Below are 13562 nucleotides of genomic sequence, written 5' to 3'. Positions count from 1 at the left end.
ACTATCCAAATGGCTCCAACCGTCAGGTCTGAGGCAGGCTAACTGCTGCACAAAAGTCCCACCCATAGGAAATTTTTTAAAAATTAAAAAGCACGTGGGTGGGTGTTGTGGTTCTGCAGGTTAAGCTACCACTTGAGATGCCTACATCCAATATCAAAGTGCCTGGGTTCAAATCCTGTTATTTCCTCTTAGTACACAGCCTGGGAGGCAGCAGGTAATGGTTCAAGTACTTGAACCCTGCTACTCATGCAAGATACTTGGATGGAGTTCCCAGTTCCTGGTTTCAACCTGGCCCAGCCTTAGCTATTGTGGGCATTTGGAAAATGAACCAGTGAATGGGAGAATCACTGTTTCTCTCTGTGTGTCTTTCTCTGCCCTTCAAGGAAATAAACAAAAAATTGTGTAGCTAAACAGATTTTTTTAAAGCACAATTTCACATTCTTATTCCCAACCCATGTCCTGTGTTCCAAGACTTTAAGTTTCCCAGGAGTCGCTGGGGTTTGGGGACCACCGACCACATACACATCACACCCCTTCTCTGAATAGGTGGGAGTACAGGGAGTGGGCACTGCTTAGAGTTGGGAGGCTGTTGTAATGATTTGGATGCTGAGAATGATGGCTTTGAGAAGTTTAACTACTTTGGTGTACTGCCTCAGTTTACTCTCCTGTGTAAAGTTCTTAGTATCTTTCCTAGCATAGTGCTCCAGGCATATTAACTGCTGCTGATATTGCTGCTACCACCGAAGGGAGTTCTGGATCAGGGATACCCATCTCCACCACTTTTTTTTTTTTTTAATTTTTTTGGACAGGCAGAGTGGACAGTGAGAGAGACAGACAGAAAGGTCTTCCTTTTCCGTTGGTTCACCACCACCCCCAATGGCTGCTGCGGCCAGCGCACCATGCTGATCTGAAGCCAGGAGCCAGGTGCTTCTCCTGGTCTCCCGTGCGGGTGCAGGGCCCAAGGACCTGGGCCATCCTCCACTGCACTCCCGGGCCACAGCAGAGAGCTGGCCTGGAAGAGGGGCAACCGGGACAGAATCTGGTGCCCCGACCGGGACTAGAACCTGGTGTGCCGGCACCGCAGGCGGAGGATTAGCCCATTGAGCTGCGGCGCCGGCCTTTCTCCACCACTTTCAAGCTGTGGGAATCTGAGCAAGCTCTCTGAACTTGTTCCACCCCTGTTTTGCAAGGGATGGAAAATCACTGTGTCACAAGGTTGCTATTAGGCTGCAAGGCACTCAGTGTATGAGAAGCACTCAGCAAACAGTAGCTGGGAGCAGCTTTAAATATCTCCAGGGATCAGCAGCCTTGTCCTCCAGGGGCCGCGCCGATGATGACCTTGCAGGAGTGTGGGTACGCCGTCACCTGAATGCATCCAGAAGCTATCGTTACCTGTTTTTTCCACTGGCGAGTGTGTTTTTCCCAGGCTGGGACACGTGTGTGCTTCACACACCTGTGCGTGGAGCCCGGGTAGCCAAAGGTCAAGGTACAAAGAGTGCAGAGGTTTGGGGAGCTAGCCCATGACCCCCACAGGTCTACCTTCCTATGGCCTCTGTGCCACATTCTGCATTGTTGCAGTTAGCATGCCCTCCTTCCAGGAGGGAAAGGTTGTGGTAGCAGCCAGGCCCCTACCCACAACACTCCCACCCCCAGGTGCTCTGCCTGAGCCCCAGTACCTGAGAATTTGACCAGACTGCACTGGGGAAGACTTCCAGTGGCTGGGAGAGGGCCAGAGAAGGAGGGAGGTGGCAGGTGGGACTCAGTCCCTCCTGAACTCAGCCACCTTGGCTTTCTTCACTCCCTGTCCAGAGATGGTGCTGCGACATCCTGACCGCCAGATCCAGCACATAGCTTGGTCCTGCTGTGTGATGTTGGGGCAGTTGCTTAGCCTCTCTCAGCCTCCATTGTCACCTCTGTCCCAGACCGAGTGCCTGGGTTTCAGTCTCAGCTGTGCTCCCAGTTCCGGTTCCCTGCAGATGCACATCCTGGGGACAGCAGGGATGGATTCAAGTATGTGAGTTCCTATTACCCCATGGGGAGACCCAGACTTAGCCCCGGATTCCTGGTTTCAGTCTTACCCAGCCTCGGCTGTTATGGGCATTTTGGGGGTAAAACAGGAGATCTCTCTCTGCCTCTCTCTCTTTTGGCCTTTCAAATAAGTAAAATTCATTAATTAGTTAATTTTAAAAGCTTCAAATTAAATATAATGTGCAATCCTGGATGTGATCCTGGAATAAAATAAGACACTCAGTAAAAACTCAGGAAATCTGAAAGAGCATGAGCTTATTAATACTAATATTGGCAATAATAATAATAATATGCTAATATTGCTTCATTGACTATAAATAATGTACCATACCAATGTAAATGTTAATAATAGGGGAAACTGGGGAGAGGGAGGTGGGAACTGTTGGCTCAATAAAAATAAGTAAATGCTGAATGGGTGCTGTGGTATAGAAGGTTGAGCCACCACCCGCAGTGCCGGCATCCCATATGGGTGCCACTCGAGTTCCAGCTGCTCCACTTCCGATCCAGTTCCCTGCTAATGCACTTGGGAAAGCAGTGGAAGATGGCCCAAGTACATGGGCCCCTGCCACTCACGTGGGAGACCCAGAAGAAACTCCTGGCTCCTGCCTTCGGCCTGGCCCAGCCCTGGCCCTTATAGCAATTTGGGGAGTGAACCAGCAGATGGAAGATATTTCTCTCTGTCTCTCCCTCTCTCTCTCTCTCTCTCTATATATATATATATATGTGTGTGTGTATGTATATATATATATATATATCTGTCTTTCAAATACATAAATAAATACTTAAAAATAAATAAAAAGAAGTAAATGAACAAATAATTAAAATAAAACAGAAATAACTAACAAGGCCCTCCCCAACTCCAGATTGTTGTAGAAATCACTTAAGAACTCAAGAAGAGCAGCAAGTGCAGAGAGATGGTTCAATTCTAAATACTACACAGTACAGCTTGAGTATTTGTAGTCTGCAATGCCTGCGACCAGAAGAGTTTTAGATTTTGGAAGTTTTTAGATGTACAAATATTTGCATATGCATAATGAGATATCTTGGGGATGGGACCCAAGTCTACACATGAAATTCACAGATGTTTCATACACTTTTTTGTTTTTAAGATATATTCATTTATTTGAAATACAGAGTTACAGAAAGGCAGAGGCCATTCCCCAAATGGCCACAGCAGCTGGAGCTGGGCCAATCCAAAGCCAGGAGCAAGGAGCTTCTTCCAGGTCTACCGCTCAGGTGCAGGGGTCCAAGGACTTGGGCCATCTTTCACTGCTTTCCCAGGCCATAGCAGAGAGCTGGGTCGGAAGTAGAGCAGCCAGGACTGGCACCAGCGCCCATATGGGATGCCGGCACTGCAGGTGGTGGCTTTATCCGCTTTGCCACAGCACTGGGCCCTCATACACATCTTCTGCACACAGCCTGAAGGTAATTGTACATGATATTTTAGTGCTCTTGTGTGTGTTTTTTTTTTTTTTTAAGATTTATTTATTTATTTGAAAGTCAGAGTTACACAGAGAGAGAGGAGAGGCGGGGTGGGGGGTGTCTTCCATCTGTTGGTTCACTCCCCAATTGGCCGCAATGGCCAGAGCTGCGCCGATCCGAAGCCAGGAGCTTCCTCTGGGTCTCCCACGTGGGTGCAGGGGCCCAAGGACTTGGCCCATCTTCTACTGCTTTCCCAGGCCATAGCAGAAAGCTGGATCAGAACTGGAGCAGCCAGAACTCAAACCAGCGCCCATATGGGATGCTGGCACTGCAGGCCAGGGTGTTAACCCACTGCGCCACAGCGCCGACCCCTGGTGCTCTTGTGTTTTTACTGTGACCAATCACATATGGTCCAATGTGGAATTTTCCACTTGTGGCATCATGATGGTGCTCAAAAAGTGTCAGACTTTGGGGCATTTCAGATTTTGGATTTTCGGTGAGGGTTGCTCAGTCTGTGTAGGAAATAAAAATCTACCGAGCAGATAACAGGTCAGTACTCGCCAGGGTATGGGAGAGAGAGAGAGAGAGAGAGAGAGACTGCTGATGGGTATAAGGAAACTGCTGGAACTGATGCAAATGTTCCGGGACTAGAAGAAGCATCGATTGCACAACACTGTGCGTGAGCTAAGAGCCACTGAATCATTCACTTCAAAGTGGTTCATGTTATGTTACCCGAAGTTTCACCTAGAAAACCCTTTATTATTCTACAAGTCAGGCCCAAACCTTTGGAATTCCAAAGTCCAGTATTTTCTCACAATTCCACACCAGGCAGCAAGGAAGGGAGTGGTACTGCTGTGGTACTGGGGTGGTTGGGGGGAACAAAACGGGTACCCGGGAATCAGACGGACTTAAGCTTGACCACCCTGCTATGCCGGTGGCTCGCTGTGGGACCTCAGATAAGTTATTTCACTTCTCCGAGCCTGTCTCCCCATTGGCAAAGTGGGAGAGCGATGGGACTGTTCACAGCACAGACACGAGGCAGCCCCCTTTGCCCACTCGTCCAGCCGGGCTGACGGCTTATGCTCTGCCACCCTGAGTTGAGTTTCAAGGCACGGGTGTGGGACAACCAAGATTCTGAGATCTGCAACCTGCAGATATCACCTTTGGCTACACAAATCTATGTCATTGTTTCCAGTGATCCCTCATGGTTTATTCCTGCAACAAACTCAAGGCCAACTCAGAGTAGACTGAAAGCAATGTAAACAGTGTTATCTTGGGGGCGTGGGGCCACGGTTTATAAGCAGCGTGGTCACCGGCCTCTTCAGCTCTTCTGGCTCACTGCCTTGACTTCAAGATGAAATTCCTTGTCCTGGCTGCTCTGCTCACAGGTAGGCACCCCCTGCCCCTGGGTATGCACTGTGATCCCCGCCCCCACCAGCGTGGGGTCCCACAGTCATGGTTGACAGGTGGGCCCCACCTGGAGTCTCATTGTTTTGGGGTTCTCTTCTCTTCCCTCAAATCCCCCCATGGTATGAACTCCGGTGACCCCATGCAGAAAGGTCTAGCCGGCCCACCCACGGTAAACAAGTCCCCCTTCTTCCTCCCCTTCCTGGTACCCATGCACCCTTGCCCCAAATTCTTATCTTGTTGATTCATTTATGCTTTTCTGTTCTACTCACCTCAAACCATGGGCTCCATAAACAGGAGTAGTGCTATAGGCACCACATATTGAAAGAATTAGTGGCATCAGACGCACTGGGATTCTAACCCACCTCTCTCATCCATCCTCCATTGATGGAGACATCCAAGATACCAAGCTCTGGGTTGAGACTGGGAACCCAGAGGTGAACAAGCCATACACACACACACACACACACACACACACAGAGGAGCAGTGTCTTTGTGCAAAACAGGCCTTTGCAGAGCTGGCTGGATAAGAGAGAGAGAGAGGGAGAGAGGGAGAGAGGGAGAGGGAGAAAGAGAGAGATCTGGAGAGTGGCCAGGGCAGGTCGGCCACTCTACTGTGTGAGCAGTCTCTGCTGTTGAGCGCAGCTTCTGTTGGCTACCACAGGGAAGGCTGCTCTAGGAGATAGTGACCGGCTGCCTCCCTGGCACAGTGGGTAAGACGCCACACATCGAGGCCAGTGCCCTGGTGCAGTGACTAAAGTCACCAGCCACAGCATGGGCTTCCCATATGCACGTCTGTTCAAGTCCCAGCTGCTCCACTTCTGATGCAGTTCCCTGTTAATGTGCATGGGAGAAACAGCAAAAAATGGCCCAAGTGCTTGGGCCCCTGCACCCACGTGGGAGACTTGGAAGAAGTTCTAGGCTCCTGCCTTTGTGGTCATTTGGGGAGTGAACCAGCAGATCTCTCTCTCTCTCTCTCTCTCTTTCTCTCTGTAACTCTGCCTTTCAAATAAATACTCTTTTTAAAAACATCCCACGCATCTTGGGACGTCCACACCCTGTATCAGAGTGCCTGGGTTCAAGTCCTGCCTCTGCTTCCCATCCAGCTGTCTCTGATGCAGCACCCTGGGAGGCAGCAGGTGATGGCTCAAGTACTTGAGTCCCTGCCACCCTCAAGGGAGACCCAGATGGAAGTCCAGGATCCCAGCTTAACCCTGGCTGTTGTGGGCATTGGGGAGTGAAGCAGTAATGGCAGATTTCCCTCTGTCTCTCTCTGCCTTTCAAATAAAATGAAAATAAAACAAAAGCTTTTTTTAAAATGAAGCTAAGTGAAAGAAGTCCAACAGGAAAGACCACAGACTGGAAGGCTCCATTTCTCTGAAGGGTCCAGCACAGACAAATCCAGAGACAGAATGCAAATTGGAGGTGGCCAGAGGTTGGGAGGAGAAAGGGGGTACTGCTTGCTAATTGGACATGGAGGTTTTTTGGCGGCGACAGAAATGTTTAGGAATCAGTGGCAATGGTGGCACAACTTGTGAAAATACTAAAAGCCACCGAATTGTTCATCTTGAATTATTCAAATGGTGTAATTTACGTTTTTTAAATACTTTTTTTAAAGATCTATTTATGTATTTGAAAGAGTTACACAGAGAGAAGGAGAGGCAGAGAGAGAGAAAGAGAAAAAGAGAGAGGTCTTCCATCTACTGGTTCACTCCCCAGTTGACTGCACTGGCCAGAGCTGTGCCCATCTGAAGCCAGGAGTCAGGAGCTTCTTCCGGGTCTCCCACATGGGTGCAGGGGCCCAAGGACTTGGGCCATCTTCCACTGCTTTCCCAGGCATAGCAGAGAGCTGGATAGGAAGTGGAGCAGCCGGGACTGAAACCGGCACCCATATGGGATGCTGGCACTGCAGGCGGCGGCTTTACCTGCTATGCCACAGCGCTGGCCCCAAAGTCAATACATTTTTTAAAAACTTTTCTTTAAAAAAAAAAATTCCTACTCATTTACCAGGTTCTGAGTCCTAGACCCGTTCCCAGGAGGCAGCAGGTCTGGAGCAAGGGAGGCAGCGGGGCAAGCCAGGGAGCGCCCTGGGCGCAGGTGGAGCCGGCCAGGGCCCACTTGAACTCCGCTGTGTGTTTCTGCAGCGGGCACAGCTGCGAGCGGCGTCTCACCACGAGCCTTGTGGCAGTTCCGCGGCATGATCCAGTGCACGATCCCCGGGAGCTCCCCCTACCTGGAATTCAACGGCTACGGCTGTTACTGTGGCTTGGGTGGCTCAGGCACGCCTGTGGATGAACTGGACAGGTAAGTGGTACACACGGAGAGAGATGGGGGAGGGACACAAGCCAAGGCCCCCTTGAGGCACAGAAAAGGGACTTTTATTCACCCCTTGTCCCATGAAGACACCTGGCACCCTCTCTTAGGGATGTGAGACACGTAGCGGATGGTCCTGCCCTCTAGTGGCAGGATGTGACAACACAGGACATTTACCTCTAAGCGTCCCTGTAGCCCTGCCTGTGTCAGGATGGTGGCTTGGGAACACACTGGTCCTTCCTGTCCATGGTTCCCACCTTGTCCATTGAACTATCCACAAGTTGAAAATATTCACAAAAAGCTTGAGTCTGGCTTGACTATCTCCAGACTTTTTTTTTCTTGTCATTTCCACCTCAACAAAATAGCATTGCAACTACACTGAAGACTTCAGAGCCGCCTGGAGATGACTTAGTGTGAACAGGATGCGCATCAGCCATATGCAATGCTACACCAGTCAGTGGAAGGGACTCGGGCACTGGGAGATTTTGGTTTCCATGAGAGGTTCTGGAGCCGGTCCCCAGGGTACCCCGTATATGACTTTCCTGTGCTCCTGCAGTCATGCTAAGACCCCTTTCAATAAGCCCGTGATAAAAGGACTTGCATCTTTCCCGAGCCATAGGACCACTTCTCCTGGGACATCTTGCCGAAGTCACCTCCACCTGCTCCTCCGAGAGAGCGGATGAGGGCGGCTCCTGCCTCAATTGTCCCTCCTCTCCAGGTGCTGCCAGACACACGACCAGTGCTACACCCAGGCCAAGAAGTTGAGCAGCTGTTCGTTCCTGGTGGACAACCCCTACACCAACTCCTACTCCTACTCGTGCTCCGGCACTACCGTCACATGCAGCAGTAGGTTTCCCTCTTTCTTACCCGGCAGGTTCCAGGAGGCCGCCTACTGACGACAGCCTCCATGTACTGACGGTTCTGTGGGTGCTGGGCAGTGTCTCCCTTAAATCCTCGTCACAACCTATGGGATAGGTACTCTCATTATCCCCACTTTACAGATGAGGAAACTGAGACTTACAAGACTGAGCCCAAAGTCATGCAACTCATAAGCGGTGGTGTCTGGCTTTTGAACACAACTCTACGTGACTGAAAGGCGCCTGCTCTTAACTGTCATGCTATGCGAACTTCCTATTTAAGAAGTCTGAGCTACTATGTATGAGTCTCTTACTACATGCCAGCTGTCAAGCTAAAAACATGTAGAAAGCCCACTGAAACATTAAATTGAAAGATACATTTATTTTGGTGTAAAAAAGGTTTTTAAATCCATGCATCTTTTTTTTTTTTTTTTTTTGACAGAGTGGACAGTGAGAGAGAGAGAGACAGAGAGAGCAGAGAAAGGTCTTCCTTTGCCGTTGGCTCACCCTCCAATGGCCACTGTGGCTGGTGCACTCCGGCCAGCGCACTGTGCTGATCCAAAGGCAGGAGCCAGGTGCTTCTCCTGGTCTCCCATGGGGTACAGGGCCCAAGCACTTGGGCCATCCTCCACTGCACTCCCTGGCCACAGCAGAGAGCTGGCCTGGAAGAGGGGCAACCGGGACAGAATAAGGCACCCCCAACCGCGACTAGAACCCGGTGTGCTGGCGCCACTAGGTGGAGGATTAGCCTAGTGAGCCGCGGCGCTGGCCATGCATCATTTTTGATCATGTGTATTTTCCAGGAATGTTATAAAGACCCTATTGTCAGCCGGCGCCGCGGCTCACTAGGCTAATCCTCCCCCTTGCAGCGCCGGTACACCGGGTTCTAGTCCCGGTCGGGGCACCGGATTCTGTCCCGGTTGCCCCTCTTCCAGGCCAGCTCTCTGCTGTGGCCAGGGAGTGCAGTGGAGGATGGCCCAGGTGCTTGGGCCCTGCACCCCATGGGAGACCAGGATAAGTACCTGGCTCCTGCCATCGATCGGATCAGCGCGGTGCGCCAGCCGCAGCATGCCAGCCGCGGCAGCCATTGGAGGGTGAACCAACGGCAAAAGGAAGACCTTTCTCTCTGTCTCTCTCTCTCATTGTCCACTCTGCCTGTCAAAAAAAAAAAAAAAAAAAAAAAAAAAAAAAAAAAAAAAAGACCCTATTGTCCAAAACAGGTTTTATTATTCCCATTTTAAAGGTGAGGAAGCTGAGGCTTCAGGATGGTCATTTCCCCCAAAAGCATGAAATTTAAAAGTAGTAGTCTGATATTTGAATGCAGTTTCTCGTATTTCAAAGATTCTGGTCTTATCCACTAAGTTATGCAGCACATATGGTGAAACACTAGAGTGGTTTTTTTTTTTTTTTAAGATTTATTATTTATTTAAAAAGCAGAGTGACAGAGATAGAGGTCTTCCATCCACTGGGAGACCACTTCCATTTCACGCCCCCAAATGGCTGCAACAACTGGGGCTAGGCCAGGCTGAAGCCAAGAGCCTGAAGTGCCATTCTGGTCTCCCATGTGGGTGCAGGGGCCCAAACACTTGGGCCATCTTCTGCTGCTTTCCCAAGAGCATTAGCAGGGAGCAGGATCTGAAACAGAGCAGCCAGGAATCGAACTACTGCTCTGATCGGGGGTAAGGGCATCACAGACAGCAGTTTTACCTGCTGAACCACAATGCCAGCCTCTTTGCTTAATTGATCAGTCCCAAGTGTGCACCCATGGAATGACCACCAGCTTATTCCAATGAATTCTTCCTGTCTCTGGGTGGTAGAAAGCAGGGCCCACATGGTCAGTCCTTTCTTCTTGTCCCTCTCCAGGCAAAAACAAAGAATGTGAGGCCTTCATTTGTGACTGCGACCGCAAAGCTGCCATCTGCTTTTCCAAGGCGCCCTACAACAAGGAGTACAAGGACCTGGATTCCAAGTACTGCTAGGTGCACCAGTCACCACGGAAAGCATCATCCTCACCTGCCTCCCTGGCTTCACCTTACACCGAGCCCTTCAATAAAGCACTTGCTGGCAAGACCTCGTGTTTGGAGAGTGCTTTAATCTCTGATCCTAAACATCACTAGGTCTCTGCCACGTCTTCTGTGAACATCACTCCTCCCAGCCTTGGAGACTGAAGTTGAATTAGCAGGATTCAAGCACGCAAAGCCTGAATAACGACGAGCAGTCATCACCTGCTGAGTGTTGTGGTGGTGTCAGGACTGTGCATCTCTCTTTTTTTTTTTTTTTTTTTTTTTTGACAGCAGAGTGGACAGTGAGAGAGAGAGACAGAGAGAAAGGTCTTCCTTTTGCCGTTGGTTCACCCTCCAATGGCCACCGCGGCCGGCGCGCTGCAGCCGGCACACCGCGCTGATCCGATGGCAGGAGCCAGGAGCCAGGTGCTTTTCCTGGTCTCCCATGGGGTGCAGGGTCCAAGCACTTTGGGCCATCCTCCACTGCACTCCCTGGCCACAGCAGAGGGCTGGCCTGGAAGAGGGACAACCGGGACAGAATCCGGCACCCCGACCTGGACTAGAACCCAGTGTGCCGGCGCCGCAAGGGGGAGGATTAGCCTAGTGAGCCGCGGCGCCGGAGGACTGTGCATCTCTAAGTCCCCTGCACAGCCCTCTGAGACACTGGCACTATTAGAAAAACTTATTTTCGGCCAGCGCCACGGCTCACTAGGCTAATCCTCCGCCTTGCGGGGCCGGCACACCGGGTTCTAGTCCCGGTCGGGGAGCCAGATTCTGTCCTGGTTGCCCCTCTTCCAGGCCAGCTCTCTGCTGTGGCCAGGGAGTGCAGTGGAGGATGGCCCAAGTGCTTGGGCCCTGCACCCCATGGGAGACCAGGATAAGTACCTGGCTCCTGCCATCGGATCAGCGCAATACTCCGGCCGCAGTACGCCGGCCACAGTGGCCATTGGAGGGTGAACCAACGGCAAAGGAAGACCTTTCTCTCTGTCTCTCTCTCTCACTGTCCACTCTGCCTGTCGAAAAAAAAAAAAAAAAAAAAGAAAGAAAGAAAAAACTTATTTTCTCAGGCCGGCGCTGCGGCTCACTAGGCTAGTCCTCTGCCTGCGGCACCGGCACCCTGGGCTCTAGTCCCGGTTGGGGCGCTGGGTTCTGTCCCGGTTGCTCCTCTTCCAGTCCAGCTCTCTGCTGTGGCCCAAGTGCTTGGGCTCTGCACCTGCATGGGAGACCAAGACAAGCACCTGCCTCCTGGCTTCGGATTGGCACAGTGCGCCGGCCGTAGCAGCCATTTGAGGGGTGAACCAACAGAAAGAAAGACCTTTCTCTCTGTCTCTCTCTCTCTCTCACTGTCTAACTCTGCCCGTCAAAAAAAAGAAAAAAAAAACTTATTTTTCCAAACTCAAGTTTGGTGGGAGAAGTTCCTTGCCCAGTGATATCATCTAGTGAGCGGCAGAGAAAGGAGCTGAACCTCGCTCGTGTTTAAAGGAGTTGAACATACACCCGTGTTTAATATTAGTGACTCAGAGATCTCCCATCAGCTGGTTCACTCCACAAATGGCAGGGCTGAACACTGAACTGCCGTGCCAATGCCGCCTGCCTTCTTTTTTTAAGTTTATCTATTTTCATACACTTGAAACAAGCAGAAACAGATCTTCCATGAACTGGTTCACTCCCCAAATGCCTGCAACAGCCAGGACTGGGCCAGGTGGAAGCCAGGAGACAGGAACTCCCCCCAGGTCTTCCATGTGGGTGGGTAGTTGCCCAAGCACTGGGGCCATCACCTGTCAGATCAGAAGCAGAGTAACCAGGACTTGAAACAGAAGTATGGGCATCGCAAGCGGCAGCTCAGCCCACTGTGCCACGGCACCCACTCCAGAACACATGCTGTTAACTGCCTCCCTGATGTATTGAAGTCTTTAGTATGTGCCAGCTCTCACCTGCTCTCATTCCTGTTTTTATTTCCAATGCGTTAAGCTGTTTCTCCCTACAATTCTTTTTTCTAAATTGTTCAAATACTTCACCATCCTCTGCAAGCTGATTTTCATATTATAGTAATCAAATATAATAACTAATAACAGAGGTCGGCACTGTGGCGCAGTTGGTTAACATGCAGCTTGCAATGCCAGCATCCCATATCTGAGTGACAATTCAGGTCCCTGACACACTGCTTTTTTTTTTTTTTTTTTTTTTTTTTTTTTTTTTTTTTTTTTTTTGACAGGCAGAGTGGACAGTGAGAGACAGAGACAGAGAAAGGTCTTCCTTTGCCGTTGGTTCACCCTCCAATGGCCACTGCAGCCGGCGCTGAGCCGATCTGAAGCCAGGAGCCAGGTGTTTCTCCTGGTCTCCCATGCGGGTGCAGGGCCCAAGCACTTGGGCCATCCTCCACTGCACTCCCTGGCCACAGCAGAGAGCTGGCCTGGAAGAGGGGCAACCAGGACAGAATCCGGTGCCCCGACCGGGACTAGAACCCAGTGTGCCGGCGCCACAGGCGGAGGATTAGCCTAGTGAACCATGGCGCCAGCCCTGATACTCTGCTTCTAATCCAGTTTCTCGTTAATGCATCTGGGAGGATAGCAGAAGACAGCCCAAGTGCTTGAGCCCCTGCCACCCATGCGGGAGACGTGCATGGAGTTCCTGGCTCCAGGATCTGGCCTGGCCCAGCCCAGCCCTAGCTGTAGGAGCCATTTAGGGAGTGAAGTAGCAGATGGAAGGTCTCTCTCTCTCTCGCTCTCTCTCTCTCTCTCTCTCTGTGTGCGTGCTTCTCCCTGCCTCTCCCTCTCTGTTACTCTGCCTCTCAAATGAATAAATGAATCTTTGACAATATAGAATTACAGAGAGACAGATCTTCCATCTGCTGCACCATATGGGATGCCAGCATTCCAGGCGGCGGCTTCACCACTAGGCCACAACACCAGTCCAGACCATAAAGTCTTTCATCACTAGAAAGAAACGAAAAGTCCCTGTTTGGATGGAAGAAAAGTGGTCTTTTAGGAAATGAGTGCTTATACTCTCAATCCACTTATTTTTCTAGATGACCAAACAGGAAAAAACAAAGACTCGGGTACAAAAGGCTGTAGCTGGGCCCTAAAATACCCTTTGGAGTAAAAATATACTTTTTTTTTTTCATTATCCCAAGGGCTCGGCAGAGAACAAATTGTTTTAACAGTACTTTAAAAAGCATGCGCTGGGCGCTCTTTATGGGAAATGGGTTATGGAAAGTACAATACAATGGCTAAGCTGATTTAAATGAAAAAAACCTAACTGGACTTAGAGTGATGTGACGACGGGCTCACATCCCAGCAGCCACAGTATTTTCACAGTGCTTAACGCGTGCCACGTGCTCCTAAAATAAGTCCCTGAAGAAAGCACAGTTTGGCGCAGCCGGTTCCGCATAGGAGAAAACAGCCACGTGGCTGTATTTACATTCTCACGTCACGTGACACTTGGCGCCCAACCTCAGTCAATGTTTCGCCTCTAGCCCCACTGCCGGAGGGATTTCAGGGTAGGGTGTGTGATTGGGCAGCGTCTGAGCACG

At 50.6% G+C, this 13562-nt stretch overlaps 1 protein-coding gene across 1 annotated transcript; it reads left to right on the top strand.

Annotated features, from left to right (window-relative positions):
• The first annotated feature begins 4691 nt into the window (after window positions 1-4691).
• On the top strand, window positions 4692-10098 carry PLA2G1B (phospholipase A2 group IB). Its single transcript, XM_002719793.5, has 4 exons — window positions 4692-4838; window positions 7002-7161; window positions 7889-8016; window positions 9891-10098. The coding sequence occupies exons 1-4, from the start codon at window positions 4805-4807 to the stop codon at window positions 10004-10006; spliced, it is 438 nt and encodes a 145-aa protein (XP_002719839.1). The 5' UTR covers window positions 4692-4804; the 3' UTR covers window positions 10007-10098.
• The last annotated feature ends 3464 nt before the right edge of the window (window positions 10099-13562 follow it).

The sequence above is a fragment of the Oryctolagus cuniculus genome, chromosome 21 (assembly GCF_964237555.1).
Source record: "Oryctolagus cuniculus chromosome 21, mOryCun1.1, whole genome shotgun sequence".
NCBI lineage: Eukaryota > Metazoa > Chordata > Mammalia > Lagomorpha > Leporidae > Oryctolagus > Oryctolagus cuniculus.
Note: the sequence above shows the minus strand (reverse complement) of the source record. Positions and strands in the feature narration are given on the sequence as shown.

What these genes read in the sequence shown, in the direction of transcription:
- PLA2G1B (XM_002719793.5), top strand. Translation starts at nt 4,805, where the DNA reads ATGAAATTCCTTGTCCTGGCTGCTCTGCTCACAG. An exon ending in CCTGGCTGCTCTGCTCACAG is followed by an intron (nt 4,839 to 7,001) that starts GTAGGCACCCCC and finishes GTGTTTCTGCAG; the next exon opens with CGGGCACAGCTGCGAGCGGC. An exon ending in CCTGTGGATGAACTGGACAG is followed by an intron (nt 7,162 to 7,888) that starts GTAAGTGGTACA and finishes CCTCCTCTCCAG; the next exon opens with GTGCTGCCAGACACACGACC.